This window comes from Carassius carassius, chromosome 10 (assembly GCF_963082965.1).
Source record: "Carassius carassius chromosome 10, fCarCar2.1, whole genome shotgun sequence".
Lineage (NCBI taxonomy): Eukaryota > Metazoa > Chordata > Actinopteri > Cypriniformes > Cyprinidae > Carassius > Carassius carassius.
The window spans coordinates 27,538,527-27,562,567 of NC_081764.1; the positions used below are offsets into that span (position 1 = coordinate 27,538,527).

General features: G+C 35.5%; 2 protein-coding genes across 3 annotated transcripts in view; one reads left to right on the plus strand and one right to left on the minus strand.

Annotated features, from left to right (window-relative positions):
* Positions 1–434: 434 nt before the first annotated feature.
* Positions 435–8,411, minus strand: LOC132152053 (protein FAM117B-like). Its single transcript, XM_059560702.1, has 8 exons — positions 7,973–8,411; positions 6,773–6,925; positions 6,225–6,308; positions 6,024–6,134; positions 4,158–4,301; positions 2,374–2,599; positions 2,169–2,289; positions 435–1,017 (listed from the first exon to the last, which is right to left on the minus strand). Exons 2-8 carry the CDS (start codon positions 6,791–6,793, stop codon positions 729–731), a joined length of 996 nt encoding a protein of 331 aa, XP_059416685.1. The 5' UTR covers positions 6,794–6,925; positions 7,973–8,411; the 3' UTR covers positions 435–728.
* An 824-nt stretch (positions 8,412–9,235) lies between these two features.
* Positions 9,236–24,041, plus strand: part of LOC132152049 (bone morphogenetic protein receptor type-2-like) — a 33,557-nt gene continuing 18,751 nt past the window's right edge. Inside the window, exon 1 of one of the 2 annotated variants that reach the window (XM_059560699.1) lies at positions 9,236–10,048. In XM_059560699.1, the coding sequence (XP_059416682.1) occupies positions 9,973–10,048 (76 nt within the window). In that variant the 5' untranslated portion in view covers positions 9,236–9,972. The remainder of the gene's footprint in view (positions 10,049–24,041) is intronic. The other variant, XM_059560698.1, reaches the window with a different exon arrangement.

The following is a 24,041-nucleotide window of genomic DNA, read 5'->3' on the forward strand; positions in this document are numbered from 1 at the left end:
TGAATTCAATTAATTTTCTTCTTCTTTTATACGATTATAAATTCGTTAAATGTCACTTTTGATACATTTAATGCATCCTTGCTAAATAAAAATATTATTATTAATACAAAATTGTTTTTACCTGTCATCCATAACGATTTCCACAAAAATATTAAGCAGCAAAAACAGTTGATAGAAATCAAAAATGTTTCCAGAGCATCAAATCAGTATTTTATCAGAAAAATTCAGCTTTGCCATCACAGGAATAAATTACATTTAAAAATAGATTAAAACAGGAAATGTTTATTTTAAACTGTAATAATATTTCCCAATCTTGTTGTTTGTATTGTACTTTTGATCAATTGGTGAGCATAAGAGACTTCTTTCAAAAATATTAGAAAAATCCTAATTATTCCAAACTTTTGTGTATATTAAAAGATGCAGCTACACATAAGAAAATTCAAAGGCTTTATGGTAAAATACAATAAATCGTTGAGAAAGTAAAAAGCAGTGCAATACTAAAAATTGTTTCATCATACACCACCTAGAAAAACCTGCTTTCAATCATCATTTTACAAGTAATACCATTACCCTTAGATAAAATAAAATAAAAACAAAACAAAAGCTCATGTTTTAGTTTCAGACTGATATCACTCTGAGCTGTCCAGAACCTATTCTTAAAATCCTAACAAAGCTCTGACTCTATCAGACGATACAGGAGTGTGGGGAAAATGTTCTTCTGTTCAGTTTTAACCCTCTGGCTCCTCAAGATGTCGTGGGAGACATGGTGACTGACGTCCACGAGACAGGATGGGACCCATGGAGGGGGACAGGCTCCTTACCGCAACCCCACCCAGAGGCACCAAGGAGGGGGAGATGCTGCAGAATCCCACCCCGCTACGGAAGTTCCGCTCCTGGGTGGACAGCAGAGGCTTCAAGATGCTCACCAGGCAGAAAGCAGAGCCGCTCTTGGGAATGAAGTTCACTTTGTTTCTGTCTGGGCAGAGATATGGAGGAATCTCCTGGAGAGGCCTTGGCCTGGAACAAAAGATAGAAAGATCAGGTCATGGCTCTTTCGTGAGAATGTTTCTTTCATACTGATAAGCATATGAATGTTCCTGGCATAAGTTAATAAATAAGTTAAATCCCCCACATTTCTATTTTATGTGAGGAAACCTTTATTACAAAATAAACAAGTCTGGATATTTTCCATGCATGGGCTAAAAGTGGGTATATCATGACTTTTTTCAGTTCCAGGTCTCATCTCAGTGGTTCTTTTATTCAATCTTTAAACGTCTGTTGTACACAGATTGCAATATTGATTATATTCATCAAGCTCAACCATTCAGCTCCGTAACAGCGTTCAGCCACATACAGTAAGAAAAAAAACATGCTTTGATAAATCATAATTACGAAATACTAGGTCATAAATATGAAATAAAAATTAAATGAAGATAAAAACTAAATTATGACATTAAAACGTGATAAAAAGTCCTAATTATAAGATATTGAGATAAAAGTCAATTATGACAAAAAGTTGAACATTTTCATCACAATTTAGACTTTTTTTGTCACAACTATGACTAATCTCGTAATTAAGAAGTTGACTAATTGAAAATCTTATCTTGACTTTTTTCACTTATGATTTTATATATTTATGCCTTATTATGTCATCATTTTGACTTTCATCTCACATTTATGATTTAGTACGTTACAATTTTTTGAGAAACATGATCAAACAAATATTTGCTTTTAATTTATGGAAAATGTTAGGGGTGACTACAAACATTTGACTCCAAACTTGCTAGTCCATAATTACTGTAATTATAGCTTAATTCAGGCTGAAGCAATAAAACTGACCTCATTCTCTTACATATAATTTATTTCTAAATTGATTTGAATTTATTTCATTTCTTCTGTGTATTTATTTTATTTGACAGATTTTTCCATTTTTTTAAAATAACAAAATCACAAATTTTTGAACTGTATTCAAAACTAATTTTGGTAATAGGTTTAATAAATACAAAATAAAACAGCTGAGTTGTTTCTTCATTTTCACCTGAATCTGTGTTGAAAATAAAGCAACACTGATTTAATTTTAGAGTTTCAAACCCTATTTTAGACTTTATTCATTGGTAAAAGACCTTACGTCAACAGACAAGCCAAATGTCTACAAAACGGTTACTTACTGTATTTCTTCAAAAGCTTTAACCCTCTCACAGCCCTCCGGAGGCTCACGTTTAAACATATAGCTGTTGTTGGGCTTTGGAGAGGAAGCATATTTGGGCAGAGGGGACCAAGGTCCCAGGTCTAAGACGGAAAAAGGAATATTTATGATTCAAATAATTAGATTTGAGGTTATTGTGTCATGATGATGATGCGTGTGCTTCTGACCTCTTTCTTTGCTCTCGCTGAGCGTGTCATCATGCGGGCTGTTTCTGACTGTGTCGTTGAGGATGCTGAGGTACGAGGGCGAGACAGAGTCAGCCCGGCTGCTGCTGTTGCTACGGTTACTGCCGAGCGCGCCGCTGGAGGGCGTCTGTGTGTCAATACTGCGTGTGCTGCTGCTGCGCTGGGGGAGGGGAGGGGGCGCACGGTGCCCATCAGGAGCGTCCTGTGGCTGAAACACATACGCACATTTACTTAATTAAGCAATTTTTTGGGATTCCACCAAACATCACATTAGTGATGACTGTGCACTGATAAGCTTTGTTATACAGCCCTATCCACCTTTTTTCTAAATTATGGGAGGCTCTTCTGGTTTGGAGAAGTACTGTTCAAAAAGACTGTAACAAATCAAAGGTTGTGCTACAAACAATCTATATCCATCAGTCTGACTGAATGAGATGCACATTTTCTTCATTTTCTATTTTTTACACACTAGAAGAATAACATAATGGTTAGTATTTTAATGTGACGTGGTACGACATGAATTTATCCATGACAGGAGCTCTTTTCAGTCTGCTGCATTTAGTTAGTCCTGATTATTATATGCTTTGTATTACACTATAGCTATAGGAAGAAAAACAACAACATATACTGTTTATTTGTGGTCTGCACTGCTGATTAGATGTATGATATATCCCATGAAAAATACACTGGAATGCACCAAAAAAAAAAAATAATAATAATAATTTATTTCCTGTTATTTATTTTTTTTCACATAGATGCTTTAAAATGTAATTCTCTCCCTTTTTCACTTCACTACTCATTAACAGTGTTTAATGATTGTTTGTAAAGCAAGTAAATATAATAATTATTTTCTATCAAAATTACAGACATCAATTTGAAATAATATCACTCAATATTCCAGCTAATGAAGATTTTTGATTAAGGCAGTGTATGCTACATAATACAGACATATATTAATACAGTGATATTTAACAAGTCTGTATTATTGCTGCGGAAATAATCAAGCTTTTGGGTAATTCATGCTCTGTTGTAGTAATTTGTTAATCATTTTTTGCATTTTTAAATTTCCTTTTAATGATCAATGGTTGAAGGGTGAGTAGAATAATGTCACCTTGATATGAATAAATAATAGATAGATATCTACCAAACAATTACACTTGCAACAATTACATTTAGAAAATGTACATTCTTTGTGCCCAAAATGAGCCTAAATTGAAAAAGTTTTAGAGATATGAAAGATCTGTTTTTTTAAAAGCACAACCATAAAATAACGTAAAAGAATAATGATAATGAAAATAATGAAAAAAATAATGTAAAAAGTCATAATTACGATACATTTAGTGAAAATTAAAATATCACATACAATTACAAAATGTTAAAACTATAGTTTTATTTATCATATATTCTCATGTCTATTTTGTTTAATTTTTATAATGTTTTTTAAGTCATAATTTGTGTTATAATACCGTTTTGATCTGTTTGCTATTGCAGTTGTTATATTTACTATTTTTCATAATGCAACTATATTAGAACCGGTTTGACCCACAAGCATCATAATGATTCATTATAATAACAGTATATGGAACCCACGCAAAATAAAAATAAAAACCATACAAAAATGCATTGTATGAATGTATATAAAAAAAATTTATTAATAGATATACATATATATTTTGACCACTTAACTAGGTAAAGTCCCTGGTTTCCATTTCAGAAATCCTACTCTATAGTTGTTGAAAAAATAGTTATAGTTGAGATGCACTCACTACTATGATCTCATCTCGTTCCACCGTGTCCCGTATGATGATGCGTTCAATCTCCTGGTTGAGCCCCTCTATGCTGTTCCGAAATCTGGGAGGTGTGGACTTTGAGATGGGGATGGGAATCAGGATGGTTTGAGGCATCTGAGACTGAGAGAGAAAAAGAGGAAAAGATACAATGCTTCTTTAGAAATGTGTGTATGGGTATGTGTGTTGATTACACAAACATTGCCCCTGCAGGGGAAACCAGCCTTCTGTGTAATCCTGTTATAAAACCACTCCCACACACACTGAGCCCACACATACACAATCTCTACAGTCTCTCCACTGCCAAACATCTCCATCATCATTATACACAAACCACTGACTACCGAGAGCATTACCATCAAGAGCCCATTACCGCTGAGCTTGAGGGTACTTATTTTGAGTATGGTGCGCTCTCATGATCTTTTCCACTATGGTTTTGGATTGCCAAACTTTTGCCTATTTTCCTTTCTCTGTTTGTCGCATTTCTCAGAAACGAGTAAATATATGCACGTTAAGGGCCCATTCATGAAGAATGTGTTTATCCATTCTACTGCGCTTCTTTTCCATTGTTTTTCTGCGTGAGCATGGAGATGGACTTGTTTGACCATTGCGTTTGAATCTTGTGTCTTTTGCAGCATCTCACGCATGAAAAGGTGTTCTAAAAACAGCGCTTTGGTTTGTCAAAGCAAAAACCATGTTACATTTTATTTCATTTTACCTTGTCACAATGAAAATGTGATGCCTAGAAAATCTCAAACCTAAAAGAACTGTAAAATATATTTTACAACTAAAATAACAAACAAGTTCTAACAGAATAACTAATGTGCAGTCACATTAGTGAAATTTCACTTGCAAAAAAAACATTTTCCATTTTCAATAGTGTAATAATGCACAAAAAAACTGCTCACACGTTATGTGAAATTCTTGACCGTGCAGATTCCTATTTCACCTTTTAAATTAGTTGAGCAATGGTTAATATGCACATTTAATGCTTTTTTAAAAATAAAATGATAATCTTCACATTTCTACTTTTAAGTCCTACAAAAATCGTCTCCATTCACTTCCATTTTAAATACCTTACCACAACCTTGATTCTCAACTAAGTCTGCACAAATGAATTCATGCTCAGCATTTAACCCATCCAAAGTGCACACACACAGCAGTGAACACACACACACACACATTGTGAATACACACCCGGAGCAGTGGGCAGCCATTTATGCTGTTGGGGGTTCGATGCCTTGCTCAAGGGCACCTAAGTCGTGGTATTTAGGGTGGAGAGAGCACTGTACATGCACTCCCCCCACCCACAATTCCTGCCGGCCCGAGACTCGAACTCACAACCTTTCAATTGCGAGTCCGACTCTCAAACCATTAGGCCACGACTTCCCCTTGAAATATTCCTTCAAGTGAACCAAAAATACAATGCTTTCTACTCAGGGAGCTCATTTGCATGATAGGTTGTTGTACACTGCTGAGGTGTCATGTATATTTAATTGCACAATTGTTATAAAAAAGCACACGCATAGAAATACAATGTGTTGACTTATTCATCCAAAGGCTGTGCTGCTGAAGGCAGACTGCAAGTGGCCACTTCTAATCTACTCTAAAACCAGCCACTATCCTTTGGGACAATCCTGTCCCCTGGTTTCCAAGGGCCAGAGAAGCCTAAAAATTGGGACAGATATGCAGCAAAGTGGGGCGCTATTAAATCCTCCAGACGTCTGGCCTACTTCAATTCTGCAAGATGTACTACTCCAGGTTATGGAGGTATTCTTACATAAAAGCACCCTGTTATTCACACACAAGGACAAACGGTGGCTGCTTGGATGTGATGATGCTCACCTGTGACTGGATGATGGCATGGTTGCCATTAAAGGGTGACTTGCGGTCTTTGTCCCTGCGGTGGCGGCTGCTGCGTTTGCTCCGCTGGAGCTGTTGTCGTAATTTTGCGATCTAAAAGAAGTCAAAACAGAGATGATGAATAGCATAGTACCTAAAAAATGTGGAGGATGATGAACACTGGATCAGCTCTAGATGTCTCACCTCTTTCAGCTGGTCAGTGCTGCCACAGGAAGCCGATCGCTTATGAGAACCTCTCCTCCGCTCATCTACCCAGGCCCTAGGGGTCTGACAAGGAGAAAAGTGAGAGAATAAGGGAAAACAGAGATTAGACCAAACAATTCAAGCATTGACTGATTAATTCATAAATTGGCTCAAGGAAAGGGAACATTTCTTTCTTTTTTTTCCTACACAAAGCTATTGTATGGTCTCGAGAACATTTGTTTCATTTTTTTTGCAGCATAATCACAGTAACTATAAACTATAATTGAATTTTTTTTTGTTAGCATTATTGCATTTTTTATACTAAGGAAAATTATGCCATTTTTTTCACCCTATAACACATGAACAAACAGAAAACTATCCCAGGGTACTTGTGTTAATTTTTTTTTATAAAAAAAACATGTATGTGCGTGTGTGTAAATAGAAATTCATAAACTACCAGTCTACTCTTTCACTCTTTAAGGTATAATTTTGTTCATTTATTGTACGTACGTTATGTACGCATAGCATAAACAGCATAAATGTCTCACCTGAGTGGCCTTGTCCCTCATTTAGAGGGTATGGTGGGCGGAACTCCCGTGCCGCTGCCAGGTCCTTGATAGGCCAGAATTTACAGGTGAGTTGAAGGGATGAGGATCCCTTAGTGTTTCAGCTGAAGGAAGGGCTTTCAGGATGAGGAGTGACTAAAGTAAAAAGAGAGGAAAAAGTAGGATATTTTATATATAGACCTGTTAATTACTCCATCAACAAATAGATATTTGATATATGTTATCAATCAAAATGTGAAGGTTAGATTGTAATTTTTTTATATTTTATTGTGATTCTTCCACAGCAAAAACTGCTGAGCAGCTGGCATAGCATTTATCCTCCTCTCCTGTAGTAAAACAATCATTATCTCTTGGCCTCTATTCATAATCTCTTAATCCATCATGTGTGCCTCTGTTTTGTATTAACCTCTGTCCTCATTCTCCGCAATCTCTTTATCCTTTCCTACACACCATATCTTTTTCTCTCTTTCTTTGTTCCTTCCATGTATAAACAAACAAAAACACAAGATCACTGAGGTCACTTTGTGAAATACAGTCCATCTGTGCACTGGTTTGAAATTCTGTAAAATGGATTTTTATGCATTCATGGAAAAAATAGTCATATAAATAGTAATAGAGCCTACAGTCAACTGAAGGCTGAGCGATTGTAATGGTTGTTGTTTAAAATGTAATGTTGTTTACCCACATAGTGCCCCCTAAAGCCTATTTTCAGCCATCGTTTTTGCCATAGCAATCCATTTAGATAAGGTACAATGTTAATGCAATGCAGACCACGCTGCAAGACCAAACTGAACACATGTATCAATTAAATAAAATATTTAGTGAAATGATTCGTAATTAAAATAAAATATCCAAAACATTATATAGGTACATATGAAAAAAACCTTAATTTCTAATTGTTTTACATATGGACTAAATGATCGAAACAGACGCAGAGTCGCATCCAGATTCTGCAGCACCGCGCCCCGCGCTCAAAAATAACGAAAACAAGACGATGAACCGCGTGCATCTCGGTCTGTGACAATGCTATATAGATCACACTGGTCACATTATTCATAATCCACAACAGTTTCAAGAATGAAATTATTCTGCGTGCACAAACAGCACCCACAATAGAACAATAGTATGTAATGCATTGATAAATATAAGCGCATGGTGTATCATACGGGTAACATTACGCACCTTTGACTGATGAGAGAATAACCGCACTCGGCGCGTCCATGGTCCTTTGCGATAAAAAGAAAAACACAACGGTGTGATATGGATCCAGCGTTTAGAAGGTCGTTGAAAAACAGGTTGGTGATGGTGGAGGGTGGCCGGTGTTGCTGGGTCAAAGAAACAGAATGAGGATGCGCAGTGCCGTTGCTATGGGCGTTGCTGTGCTGCCGGTAATCGATGGGCTGTCGCTGTGTGATAATGGTGATACCAGAGCTGTAATATCGAAGCGAGTGAATTTATGAGCAAGTCCTCGTCGCCTGAAGGATAAATGACTCAAAATTCTGTGTTTTTCGCGGTTGCAGACATGTCTTTTGGGGAGGGGCGGTAAGGGTTCCCCTCAGAGGACAGCTGGACTGGTAGAGTTGCGCGCTCCCTCAGTCTCAGTGGTTCCGTGCCCGCGCACACCGGACTACGTTACTGTTGCTGAGGCGCGTGGGGCTGTTTTTCCCTCATGCTGCTGATGTGCTGCAGGTCCACGACCAGAGATGGACTCAATCACGCTATAAAAATATCAAAAGTCACAGGTACAATACACAATGTATAATACTTATGTATTTTTATGTATAATTAAATAGCTTTTCAACTGATACCCATCGGTGTTAAACATCTGTTATAAAATAGTAGGCTAGCATACTATTATTCTTTGTGAAAATTTGAAAGCACGCACACATGAGCTACATGCATAATATTAAAATATAATAAATATATAATAAAATATAAATATAACAAAAAATATGAGTTTATATATAACATACTGTTAGTGTCAATATATGTTTAGTTGATTAATTACGTATAATTTAAATAATGTATAATTTAAATAATGTATAATTTATTATTCATTAGTAAAATAAGGTATTTTATATATATATATATATATAATACACACACACACATATATATATATATATATATATATATATATATATATATATATATATATATATAATTCTTATAATATATATATAATTTTTATAATATAAAGATTTTTACTAAATGATAGGCATTTAAATTAGAATTTAGACATTTGTAAATTATACGTTATTATGTTATATGTAAATTGGTTGTTCAGGTAATTTTAAAACTGCTTTTAAAAAAACAGCTGTGCTCTACGAGCAGTGTTAATTCATCAGCCTGGCTTTTTTGTCTTTAGTGTCTTCATAATATTTATTGTCATTTTACCAGTCTGCCGCATGAGGGCGCTTCACCTCCTTTCTCTTATAAACCGGCCCCACATCGAACAGTCGGATCCAGAGACAATCCGAGGACGAGGCGTTTCCAGTCGCGGTCTGGTGTGCTGTGCGGTCCCGGCCTGTCTTCTGGTGCCGTTCCCCTTGTTTGAAGTACGGACGAAAATCGCAAAACGTACAGTTTCCCAGCTCACTGGATCATGGCAGCAGAGAAAATTCCCGAAACGAAGCTCAAAAGATAACGAACGCTAGGAATATGACGACAAATGGACATTTTAACAGTCGGGAGACACGAAATGGATGTTACCCTGTACCACAAACTGTGTGTTACCATCGAGGACACTTGCGGTCTCGGGATGTCCCATATAACTGCGCTAAACTCTGATTAGGCAGATGTATGGGGCGCGTGCTTTGGAACAAAGGGGAAAACAAAGTTTGATGTGATTTGTTAATTTGGTTTGTTACATTAGACACTCAGTAAGTTAGACAGATTTCACAGTCATCAGTTGGTTACAGTTGATGCTTTCTGGTGGAGGAAATAAAAGCAATGAAGGTTAATGCAAGACCTTTAAGATAGTTTCATACTATTTCATTGCCATTCTCAAACGAACAGCTTGCTTTTGATGCTGTTTTGAAAAAAAGAAAAAGTGTGATGCTGGACTCTCCAAAGCATTAAATATTCTTGCCTGATGCAGTCTGAAGCCTAGGGAGCTATACAAGTAACTGAGAATAAATCAGAATATATTGTCTTTGAAGAGGAGGAGAAAAGAAAAAAACATGGCAGTTAAAGGCAGAATAACAATTCTTGACGTTGGACTGATTGCTATGGTGGTTCTTCTGGGTCCTGTGGCTGGTAAGTAGGCTAATAGTTAACAGATCAATAGAAAGAATGGCAGTAAATATCATAGAATTACTGTATAATTGTTGTTCCACACCCTAGTTTCCAAATCTCTCAATGTCTTCTCAAAGTGAAGGCGAAATTAATTGTACATTGTAGGTTTGTTTGCGTCTTGCCAGTTTTATGGTGAATTTCCTGCCACCCACATCCATCAGGAACTCTTCAATCAATACCTGTGTGTGTGTTTTGTATTTGTGGATAAGTAACCAAGTGAGTGAGTAGGTGTGTGTGAGTAAAGAGATCAGCACTGTCTGTGTCATAGTGTGTGTGGTTGTGTATATATAAACAACTGTGTCTTTATCTGTGTTTATATGTCTATTTAAATATATAGCTCCCTTTTATGTGTGTGTGTGTGTGTGTGTGTGTGCGCGCGCTCTCTCTCTGGCATCAGCCCCTGAGCTGCAGTAGAGCTACTGAGCATCACACAGATAAGAGAAGAGCTGACCCTGATCATGGTTCATGTGGGGAGAAAAAGGCTAAACACTGATTAGCTGTTAAGACAAGCATGAAATGTAATTTCTCATCTTGCGGTTTGATGCTTAAATAGGCACATTAGGGCTTGCAGATTGGCCTTCTCCACGACTAACCCCGCAGTCTGACCATCCGGGCTGGAACCAGAGCCAAATATCTGCTCGGACAGATATCTGAGGACAGTACACCACTCAAGAACGCTTAAAGCTTGCCTATGTCCACTTCAGATTCAAGCCAGCCTCAGATTTCTAGTTACTTTAGTGCTATTGTTTTTACAACCAATATATAGAACAATACAGTGACACATTGATAGCAAAATGATTATTGGAATTATAAAACTAAGCAGAGTTGTTATCATTAACTAAGACTATTAAAAAATGTTTTCACAATTGAAATAATTCTGAAATGTAAAATATATGTAAATACTAGATCATGAAAACCACTGACTTAAAAATCTAAAATCTAAATAAATATATTCAAAAATATTTGAATCGCAATAATAATTTAGCTTTATGTAACTATAATGTAAATATTATGCAAACAGCATGTTGAAATAATAAATGAAATCGCCTATGAAAACCATTGGCTCCTGTTGTGTAGTATTAGGCAATATTCTGTAGAGAAGCCATTTATTAGTTGTCCCAAAATTAAAGAATCGATTAAATAGTAAAGTGGAAAAAATAGAGAATGTATTATTTGTCTGCCTCTATTTTAATTTTGTTTTTAATAGTTTGCCCTTCAACCAGTCTGAGACTATTCCACAGTATCTCAACCAGAGAGGCGGAGGCCTCAGAAAGACTTTACTCAAAACAAGCATTTAAATAAGCTGAAACAGTATGTGTGTGCATGCAATTTCCTCTTCTTTCCTCTACGTTTGTGTGTGACAGTAATTTTGTGTGCTTCCTGAAATAATCACTGCATTCCATAGTGTGGGATTGTTTGGCCTTTTCTTGTTGTTTTGTGAACGTGTGTGTTTTTATATCCACATAAGAAATCATAAATCCCCAGCAGGACAGTAAGTGTCATGATGGCATAGAAATGGTTGTGCATTTGACTCCATGACTTGAGAAGCACTGACAGTGTCCTTTCAGTTGTGTAGCTCTGATTTGTTCTGTTCTTTCTGTAGTATGTTGATAAGGGTGGTTTATCTGTGAAAATGCTTTGTTTACATACCAAGATTGAAAGCATTTCATTCCAAAATGAACAATTTGTGATCATTTACTCAGCCACATCTCATTCCAACCACGTTATCTATTTATTTTTCCGTGAAATAGAGCGATCTTTGACAGAATATAGAAGTTTTGCATAGAAAAGTTGATCAGTGAAACAATTATGAGTGTTTTTGTGCGTCAAGTGGACTCAGTAGTGAACTCAGTAGAGAACCCCCCCCACCCCACCCCCCAAAAAGACAGCTCCTTTTCATTCTGTTCCTGGCCTTGAAATTGGACTCAGATCTCAAGATAAAGTGAACACGGAGAGCTTTGCTTTTTAGAATGCACAAAAGTTGTTCTTTAAAGATTTAAAGTTTGGGGCATTCACACTGTGAAAATTCATTTGATTTTCTTTTTTTTGCAATGGAAAGTGGATGATCAGTCAAACAGATTATTGGCCTGTCTGTATATTATTTATAGCTAAAAGTGAACCTAGTGGAAAAAGAATCCAATTCCTGTTTTTTTTTTAATTTCCAATCTGTTCTTGTATTTGTAAGTGGATCTCAGACTTAAAAGTTAACACTGAGCGCTTCATAATAGGGTTTTCAATGTAGTCCATAAGATTTGTGCACTGTATTCCAAGTCTTCTGAAGCCAACTTTGTATAAGAAAAAAAAGTGAAAGTAGGGTATTCAAAATGAAATATAAAAATCTAAATTCAAATTATTTTCAAGGTACTGTATGGTTGATCATTGAAAAATGGCAGAGATTCAGTTCTATACTTTTGACAAAATTAAAAATTTAAAGCTAAAATCAACCATTTTACATGTTAAATGTTATGAATGTAGGCATCAGAATATTATAATACAGTATGAAAAAATATATTTATTGTGAGATTTGCTGAAGATTACGTCTACCCGTGTTATTAAATTATTTATGTTTTTAAAGATTAAGCAAGCGTTAGATGAAAAAAGTAATGCAAATATAAAAATCAAAATAGGACCAGAAAAATCTCTCTCTACCTCATTTTTAAAAAATACATTAATGTTACATTTTAGCAAAAAGATAAAACAAAAAAGAAATGTTACTTGCACATTCAATGCAATTTCCAGCTGAAATGAAAACTAGAGGCAGACTTGTTTTCATGCAGTTGCCCAATACTACGTGTCACGTTTACCATAGTGCATGATTTATAAACTAATACAGTTTACATCACATAACACGCTCCATTTGTATTTCTGATGTAGTAAATAAACTTGCTTGATTTGCATTTAAATATAACTCTTGTGAAACATGAGTCATGATAAGAGAGCTCAAAAACTTGCAGAAGCAAACTAAAATAGCATGATTGCTTCAGCAAATGCATTTTTATTTTTATCTCACATTAGCTTTTGACTAACTAATGGTTAGGTGTAGTTTAGGTGGTACGTTTTTTTCAAAAACGAATGTTAACCTGTTACTGCAACTCACTTCACATTTAATTTCTGAACCGGAACGATTTGTTCAACAACCTAATGCACTTTTAGTGCCACTCACTGGACAGTTCACTTCGCAGAATGTGAGAAAAGCAATATAATATCATTTTGCAGAAATGCTTCCAAAGGCACATTTTTCAAATGAGCTTAAAGGGTTAGTTCACCCAAATAGCAAAATTATGTCATTAATAACTTATCCTCATGTTGTTCCAAACCCGTAAGACCTCCGTTTATCTTTGGAACACAGTTTAAGATATTTTAGATTTAGTCCAAGAGCTCTCAGTCCCTCCATTGAAGCTGTGTGTACGGTATACTGTCTATATCCAGAAAGGTAAGAAAAACATCATCAAAGTAGTACATGTGACATCAGAGGGACAGTTAGAATTTTTTGAAGCATTGAAAATACATTTTGGTCCAAAAATAGCAAAAACTACGACTTTATTTAGCATTGTCTTCTCTTCCGTGTCTGTTGTGAGATTTCAAAACAAAGCAGTTTGTGATATCCGGTTCGCGAACAAATCATTCAATGTAACCAGATCTTTTTGAACCAGTTCACCAAATTGAACTGAATCGTTTTAAACGATTCGCATCTCCAATACGCATTAATCCACAAATTACTTAAGCTTTTAACTTTTTTAATGTGGTTGACACTCCCTCTGAGTTAAAACAAACCAATATCCCAGAGTAATTCATGTACTCAAACAGTACACTGACTGAACTGCTGTGGAGAGAACTGAAGATGAACACCGAGCCGAGCCAGATAACGAACAACAGACTGACTGTAGTGTTACTCTTTTTGGAATATATCACTTGAGTTGCAAGGACTAATTTAATTTATGGTGCCATTTTTCATTTTACATTTGAATGACTAAATGTTGACAATATTTTCATTTTTGGGTGAACTAGTGCTAAACCATTTGCTCAGTTCATATTGATTCATAATGACTCTTATTCACATCTGACTCACTCTTTCTTTCTCACGGAAACAAATATTCCTAATCTTGTGAGTATTTTAATGTACTCAAATGGTTTAGCTGAGCAGCTGGGTGAAAGTATGGCTGGATGGACAGATTGGAGGATAGGCTAGGGAGGGTTTTTTGGCTGGAAGCATTAGATGTGAACCAGTATGTAGGTTGTGAGCACATTGCTGTGCTTTGTAGTGCTGTTAGAAGTGGAGAGTCATAAATTATCCACTTCACTGAGTTGGATTTTGTTTGCTGTTGTGCTGCTGAAGTGCTTTATAAACTAGATTGCAGGGGTATCAGGTTGCTGGAGTTATAATTTAATAATATTTGGCAGCCTTTTGATGAGAAGGCAGTAAAATGCTGTCATGGAGCTCAGTTATAGGACAGCAAAAGTTCTTGTATTTAATTTGATGCGACCGTGAAAAAAAATATAAGGTGTAATTTATATATTACTCTTTTTTTTTTTCCTGCTGCAGCAAGTCCGTTTTTCCCTACTCACCCTGTCAGAAACATTCATCTTCATGGATACAAATACAGTTTACACAGTCTCGTCCTCCTCAGTGTGCTTGTCACTTGAGTACTGAGAGGGATGAACAGACCACATTCATTATCCCGATATATATCAGCCTGTGTCAGAGCTTCCCATTGGCTAAGAGCTCATTAGGTTGATGTGTCAGCCAGTGTCAGAAACCGCCATTGGCTGATTCTATAGTGGAAACTGATCTTTTAGCTTCACAGAGTAATGTGCATGTACATTATAAATGATTCTTTGTACATCTGGACATTATTTTTAAAGCATCAATATTTTAAGATATATATGTATATTATGTATAAGGGAAAATGTTTTAGACACTGTAAGTTCTTTTTAAGACAAATTTGTATTTTGTAATCGTTCAACTGTAGTCGTTGAAAACTACTGGTACAGTAATTAAAATACATTTACATTTATGTATTTAGCCAACATGACAAATGGGGTTGTACAATACAGTAATAATAAGAAAAGTGCTTAAATAGAGTGTTTTGAACACTTTTCTGTGAATCAAATAATGTCACACCACAGGACACTGTTGTTACACTGCAGGACATTTAGAATATTTTGATATTTTTTTTGTATCCAAGAGTAAGACTCCCATATGCTAGAAGTTATTCCAAACCTGTACACTCACAGAAAAAAGGTACAAAAAAAAGGAAGCAAAACTGTGGTTGCGACAATTATATACTTAATTTTATTTATTAACACTGAAAAAGTAAAAAGATCTCAATCAATCCATATTAGTCCAAGTTCGTATTGTTGATTTTGGAATGTATTTCACGGTTCATGATTTTAATGCAGGAGAATTCCCACATTTGATGTAAAATTGCCAAAAAATTAAACAAAGTTTAAACAGACAACTCAATATTTGTGGACAAAATGTGACCTTTGACTTTCAAGACAGTAAAATTACAACTGTTCATTTGTATACTTACTGTGTGTGCATTTAGTGTAGAAATACATTAATTATACCTGAAAAATTTGTATATCCCTGAGCATGTGTCTGCTGACATAATGTAGCTGAGCTGTGACGTGTTTGTGTGTGTCTTTGCATGCATTCTCAGGGTTAGGAGAATACAGAGGCCCCTGGGTAACTGCTCAGTTGTGTTGTTATCAGAGAACATTCACATCCTCCTCCACAAGCAGACCATGAGCAGAGAAGAGAGCGTAGGGGAGTGAAGCATGCCTCTATGGACATCATAGCTAATGATGACCTTGGCCGTAATCTCCCAAAGCGTCATCTGCATTCATCGCTGATAGTGTCTTCAATCTACAGCCCTTAAGAAAAAACTATTATCATGCATCACCTGCACAATATAATGTCTTGGGAGGTTTGCTTCTCACAAAGCCTGTCTGGCCAAGATATTGCTTTCTCAAAACAACTGATGGCCAGTTGGCCACAGAAGAACACCGGTTACATTCATTCCCTGATTTTTCCTCTCTGCTACTGGCTAGATGGTACTGAGATCCCCTTCAGATCCAGACCGGCAGAATACATCATGTAGTTAGGCAGGTCTTAATAGACCTTATGTAGAAATCCTAACCCTAAACAAAAGAAAGTAACACATAATGTGTGTATATTCAATTCAATTCAATTCAAGTTTATTTGTATAGCGCTTTTTACAATACAAATCGTTACAAAGCAACTTTACAGAAAATTATGTTTCTACAATATTTAGTAATAGCTTATAAGTGGTGACTGTCAGTTTGTGCACGTATGACAGGATTTGTAGAAAACTTTATACAAGTCGTAGTCAGCCAGATGATGAACATTATTAATATTATTAATAATTATTATATGATGCAGTTAGACTTGTAGCAATATTTGTTAGTTCTGTTGTTGATTCAGGGTTAGCATCATCTGGGGTCCTCTGAGGGTCAGCATCATCTCTTCTCAGGTGTTCTGGATCCAGACTGGAGCTTGTGTAAATCCCGTGGCAAAACATAGAAACAAATAGAGACATCATTAGCATAGCTGCTGTTCCAACAAAGTAAATAAATTAGTTTAACCCAAGCTAAAGAATAAGAATGCACATTTGATCAGATACAACTATACTCACAATTTAAGATACATTATTCAAATGCTTGGCGAAAGAGATGCGTTTTTAATCTAGATTTAAACAGAGAGTGTGTCTGAACCCCGAACATTATCAGGAAGGCTATTCCAGAGTTTGGGAGCCAAATGTGAAAAAGCTCTACCTCCTTTAGTGGACTTTGCTATCCTAGGAACTACCAAAAGTCCAGCGTTTTGTGACCTTAGGGAGCATGATGTATTGTAGCATGGTAGAAGGCTAGTTAGGTATGCAGGAGCTAAACCATTTAGGGCCTTATAGGTAAGTAATGATAATTTGTAACGGATATGGAACTTAATAGGTAGCCAGTGCAGAGACTGTAAAATTGGGGTAATATGATCATATTTTCTTGACCTTGTAGGACTCTAGCTGCTGCATTTTGGACTACCTGTAGCTTGTTTATTAAAGAAGCAGGACAACCACCTAGAAGTGCATTACAATAGTCCAGTCTTGAGGTCATGAATGCATGAACTAGCTTTTCTGCATCAGAAACAGACAACATGTTTCGTAGCTTGGCAATGTTTCTAAGATGGAAGAATGCAGTTTTTGTAACATGGGAAATCTGATTTTCAAAAGACAAGTTGCTGTCTAATATAACACCCAGATTTTTGACTGTAGAAGAAGTAACAGTACATCCGTCTAGTTGATGATTGTAATCTACAAGATTCTGTGTAGTGTTTTTTGGTCCAATAATTAATATCTCTGTCTTATCTGAATTTAATTGGAGAAAATTATTGGTCATCCAATCTTTTAATTTTTTAACACACTCTGTTAGCTTAGATAATTTAGAGGTTTCATCTGGTCTCGTTGAGATATATAGCTGAGTATCATCAGCATAACAGTGGAAGCTAATTCCGTATTTTCTAATAATATTACCAAGGGGCAACATGTATATTGAAAATAGAAGGGAACCTAGGACGGATCCTTGTGGCACTCCATATTTTACTGATGATAAATTAGATGACTCCCCATCTAAGTAAACAAAATGGTAGCGATCGGACAGGTAGGATCTAAACCATCTTAGAGCCTGTCCTTGAATACCTGTATAGTTTTGTAATCGATCTATGAGTATGTCATGATCTATGGTGTTGAACACAGCACTAAGATCAAGTAAAACTAGAAATGAGATGCAGCCTTGATCTGACGCAAGAAGCAGGTCATTTGTAATTTTAACAAGTGCAGTTTCTGTGCTATGGTGGGGCCTGAAATCTGAAATTCTTCATACAGATCATTTTTGTGCAGGAAGGTGCTCAATTGAGCAGACACAACTTTTTCTAAAATTTTAGACATAAATGGAAGATTTGAAATAGGCCTATAATTTGCCAGTTCACTAGGATCTAGTTTTGGTTTCTTAATAAGAGGCTTAATAACCACCAGCTTGAATGGTTTAATAATATGGAGAAGCGGTTCTTCGGCTACAGGTAACAACTCTTTCAGAAATTGAGTGGGTACAGGATCTAATAAACATGTTGTTGGTTTAGATACAGTGATAAGTTTATTTAGCTCTTCCTGTCCTATATTTGTAAAGCACTGCAGTTTATCTTTCTGTGCGATGGATGAAACTGAAGTGTTAGACGCTGTTGAATCTACATTCGCTATTGTATTTCTAATGTTATCTATTTTATCAGTGAAGAAATTCATAAAGTCATTACTATTTAACATTGGTGGAATATTTGAATCAGGTGGTGTCTGGTAATTTGTTAATTTAGCCACTGTGCTAAATAAAAACCTTGGAATGTTTTGGTTATTTTCTATGAGTTTGTGGATATGCTCTGCCCTAGCAGTTTTTAGAGCCTGTCTATAGCTGGACATACTGTTTTTCCACGCAATTCTAAAAACTTCCAAGTTCGTTTTTCTCCATTTGCGTTCAAGACTATGAGTTACTTTCTTGAGAGAGTGAGTATTACTGTTATACCATGGCACAGTACGTTTTTCTCTAACCTTTTTCAATTTGATGGGGGCAACAGCTTCTAATGTATTAGAGAAAATAGTGCCCATGTTGTCAGTCATTTCGTCTAATTCATGTGTATTTTTGGGTACAAATAGCAGTTGAGATAGATCAGGCAGGTTATTTGCAAATCTGTCTTTGGTGACTGGAACAATAGTTCTGCCCAGACGGTAACGCTGAGACATATACCGTATTTTTCGGACTATAAGTCGCACCTGAGTATAAGTCGCATCAGTCCAAAAATACGTCATGATGAGGGAAAAAAACATATATAAGTCGCACTGGACTATAAGTCGCATTTATTTAGAACCAATAACCAAGAGAAAACATTACCGTCTACAGATGCGAGAGGGCGCTCTATGTTTTCAGAGTAGACTACAGGAGCACTGAGGATCATAGAGCGCCCTCTGGCGGCTGTAGACGGTAATGTTTTCTCTTGGTTAATTTCTCTCGGTTCATGTCAAATTAATTTGGATAAATAAGTCGCACCTGACTATAAGTCGCAGGACCAGCCAAACTATGAAAAAAAGTGCGACTTATAGTCCGGAAAATACGGTAGTTAATATCAGTGATATGCAGCATGCACGATACAAGGAAATTGTCTGTAACATCATCACATTGAGGTACGATATCTATAGCAGTAAGATCGATTCCATGCAATATAATTAAATCTAGTGTATGATTAAAACGATGAGTGGGCCTGGTGACATTTTGCTTGACTCCAAAAGAGTTTATTAGGTCAGTAAACGCAAGTCCTAATGCATCATTTGTATTATCAACGTGAAAATTAAAATCTCCCATGATAAGCGCCTTATCAACTGTAACCAGAAGGTCTGAGAGGAAATCTGCAAATTCTTTTAGGAATTTTGTATACGGCCCTGGTGGTCTATACACAGTAGCCAGAGCAAGAGATACATTAGATTTCTTTTGTATGTCTGACAGTGTAACATTAAGCAGAAGTATTTTGAATGAGTTAAACCTGTATCCCGTTTCCTGGGTAACATTGAGAATATCACTATATATTGTTGCAACACCTCCGCCACGACCAGTCTTACGAGGCTCATGCTTATAACAGTAGTTGGGTGGAGTCGACTCGTTTAGACCAAAATAATCATTTGGTTTTAGCCAGGTTTCAGTCAAGCAGAGTACATCAAAACTATTATCTGTGATCATTTCATTTACAATAACTGCTTTGGGTGTGAGTGATCTAATATTTATGAGCCCGAACTTTAAAGATTGTTTTTGTTCATTTACTTTACAAACATTTACTTTACATGTTTCTGGTTTAATCACGATAAGATTTTTTCTAGATCCTACATTAAATTTATATTTTGACCTCACTATTCAGGGAACAGACACAGTCTTAATAGATTGTACAGCGCAAGTACTTTTATCATTTAAGCGGGGGGAACAAAAGTCTTCATAATAGTTATTTGAGAATTGTCTTACTAGTCACATGGAGCGAAGTGTCCTGGAGATGTTGTCAGAGAGCAGCTCCGCTCCGACTCTGCTGGGGTGCAATCCATCATATATACATATAGTTTTGTTTCATATTCATCTTTATATCATATCTTGACTCCAGCAAACACACACACACACACACACACACACACACATATATATATATATATATATATATATATATATATACATGTGTGTGTGTGTGTGTGTGTGTGTGTGTGTATATATATATATATATATATATATATATATATATATATATATATATATATATACAGTACAGACCAAAAGTTTGGAAAATTACTATTTTTAATGTTTTTGAAAGAAGTTTCTTCTGCTCATCAAGCCTGCATTTATTTGATCAAAAATACAGAAAAAAATGTAATATTGTGAAATATTATTACAATTTAAAATAATTGTTTTTAAATTTATTATACTTTAAATTATCATTTATTTCTGTGATGCAAAGCTGAATTTTTAGCATCATTATCACATGATCCTTTAGAAATCATTCTAATATGATGATTCATGATCAAAGCTGGAAACAGTTCTGCTGCTTAATATTTTTTCAGAACATGTGATACTTTTTTAGGATACTTTGATGAATAAAAAGTAAAAAAAAAAAAAAAAAAAAAGATGCTATGTTTTTAAAATATAAATATTTTGTAATAACAATATACACTACTGGTCAGTAATTTGGGGTCAGTAATTTTTTTTTCTTTCTTTTTTTTAAATAAAATCAATACTTTTATTCAGCAAGGATGTGTTAAATTGATAAAAAGTGATAGTAAAGAAAATATATTATTAGAATATATATTATTAGAATTTTTTTTTTTTTTGAATAAATGCAGTTCTTTTTAACCTTTTATTCATCTAATATATTAGACAGCAGAACTGTTTCCAACACTCATAATAAATCAGAATATTAGAATGATTTCTAAATGATCATGTGATAGACTGGATGCAGTGTTGGGAAGGTTACTTTGGAAATGTAATAGGTTACAGATTACAAGTTACCCTATTTAAAATGTAATAGTAGTGTAACTTTTTCAATTACTTTATTAAAGTAATGTAACTGATTACTTTTGATTACTTTTTGATTACTTTTAAAAATCTCTAATAAATGTTTATTTGCAACCGTTAGTCAACATTTACACTATGCAGGTTTAACCTTAAAGTAGAGCTCAATACTGTCAGACTTTCACCATCCTTCATCACTTGAATTAAGATGATCAAATTTGAACATCCACCACACAATCAGACTTTAGTTCTGCATTTCAGTCTCTTTATTTTGCCCTGTTATCCATCTCTCTCATGACTTTAATACTCAAGATTTAACAAAACTATAATTTCTAAATTGCCTACATGTCAAAATGAGTGCATCACTTCAATATATTTATAGAAAAATCCTAATTCATGAGTCATGTTTTTCCCTTACACAAATTTACCATGCTTTTATTATATAAAAGTACATTAACCTTGTTTTATTTATTTGCAAATGGATTACCATTTGTATTTGTTTTTAAATAAATACATTTGTAAGATAATTTTTAATTTGTGGCATGGTGTATTGTGTGCTTTGTGGCAATAGTAACCTTTGTCTCTGGATTTATAGCAAAATATTAAGACATAAATTTTCGTAAGGGTTGTGTAGTTGTCTGTCATAGCTTCCCCTAAACCTATAATAAAATCTCATTATTTTTCATCTTAATTACTACTGTAACATTACAATAGATAATAATGATGTCGTTTATGCAGTATTTTGAGTGAGTGTGATCAATGTGCTGTTGCTCCTTGACTAAGTGAACAAATACAAAACTACAATAGCATCTTTACAGATGAAACTGGTCTGCACTGCAAACCCTGAAAAGTAGTTTTGCTTCTCTGCTCCAGCTGTGCGCTACAGTCCACTCCGGTCTCTCTCTCTTGGATTGATTACTCTGAGTCTGATCCAAACCGTTCGGCGGAGGCGCGGAGAGCGCACGCGACCAACCATTCCCAGTCACAACTAACCGATCCATGAATTATTAGAGATGTAATTATCGAATGGAGGATTCGGAAATGATCGATTTAGTACAGTACATTCGGCAGGCAATTATACAATAATAATATTAAAATAGCGGGACAAATCGTCTGCCAGGCCACCGGGAATTGTCCTGGTTCTCCCGATGTCCGGTCCGCGCCTGTTCTCCACAGACATGCAGAACGTGCAGGATTCATAATGTCTTTTGCGGCTTAATATTCATAGACACTAGTCCATGCTTTGATTCAAGTGTACTGACCTACTTTTGATTTATTTGTCCAAAATGTGGCATATTCTGTCCGCGTTAGGCAATAGCAATCCCATTTTTATGACTGGATTCTACGAACCAGACTATGTTTCTGCATCGCGGAAATTATAGGGCCGTGTGTCTCAGAAGAAATCATTTAAATCTGTATGTGGATGTGTGAAATATTCATATGTAATCCCCTTTGTAATCTTTAAAAATTTCATAAGTAACTGTAATTTAATTACTCACTTTTTCTTAGTAACTGTAACTGATTACAGTTACATTTATTTTGTAATTAAATTACGTAACGCCGTTACATGTAACTAGTTACTCCCCAACACTGACTGGATGTTACATGTGACACTGAAGGCTGGAGTAATGATGCTGAAAATTCAGCTTTGCATCACAGGAATAAATTATTTTTATATTCAAGTAGATGATATATGTAGTATATTCAAATAGAAAACTATTATTTTAAGTTGTAATAATATTTCACAATATAACTGTTTTTTCTGTATTTTTGATCAAATAAATGCAGGCTTGATGAGCAGAAGAAACTTCTTTCAAAAACATTAAAAATATGTAATGTTTAATGTTTCCAAACTTTTGGTCTGTACTATATATATATATATATATATATATATATATATATTAGTGGTGTATAAAAAAATATCGCCGTTAATCTATTCTCAAAGTTGGGTTGGGAGCTGGGTCTATACTAAGCAAGCTATGATGACTTTCACCTTGATATTTTATATAACCGACTGGCTGAGGCCAGCCTAAAAAGATGCTCAGGACAGTTGACGGGCCACTGTTGCGCATCGTCACGAAAGCTTATCTTTTTCACGTGTTTTTAAGCCTTACCGCTTGTCGATTTAAACATTAAAGCATTCAAACACAAGACGCGGAAAAGCTGAACAGAGTAGCTGGTTACTCGCATGCTGTGTTCGGTGCGCACGAGAGAGAGATCCGTGTGTCATGGACAGCGACACTGAACCGAGCTCTCTTCTGTGAAGTTCTCCTCGAAGTCCCTCCTGCAACTGAACGAACAAATACAAATCGCAGTTCGAACAAACAAAAAGATGTGAAAGAGCCCAATTCAGTACTCGCGGTGTTCTGGTGTTCAGGGCTCACGCAGAGAAAGGCGTCTCAAAACACTTGGAACATCGAATTTGCTTATTTTTGCTCTTATGCCAACAAATACATACAAAATATGTCAAAATATCCACCTTGGAAATTATGGTCGTAAAAACTGTCAGTTATTTCTTAAGTGAAAGTAAACAGTTGAGGAAAAAAATGGGATGTGTATTATTTTGGATGCGTTCATCGTCTCTTAAAGTGACCGCGCCTAATTTAGCTACTAGCTGCTGTAATGTTAATCCAAGAAAATGAAAATGAAAATCACTCACTGCTCTTGACTGAATTACTTTGTAGTTTTAACAGTCAAACCAAAAATTATTCAGACACCAGATATAATTTTTGATATATATAGTGATTCAACACAAAGATGTGTAAGAAGATCAGCACTTTTATAGTTTCATCTCCCTATCTGATGTGAGCATAAGTATTGGAACAGTTGCCTCACAGATCTTTCTTTAGCTGTG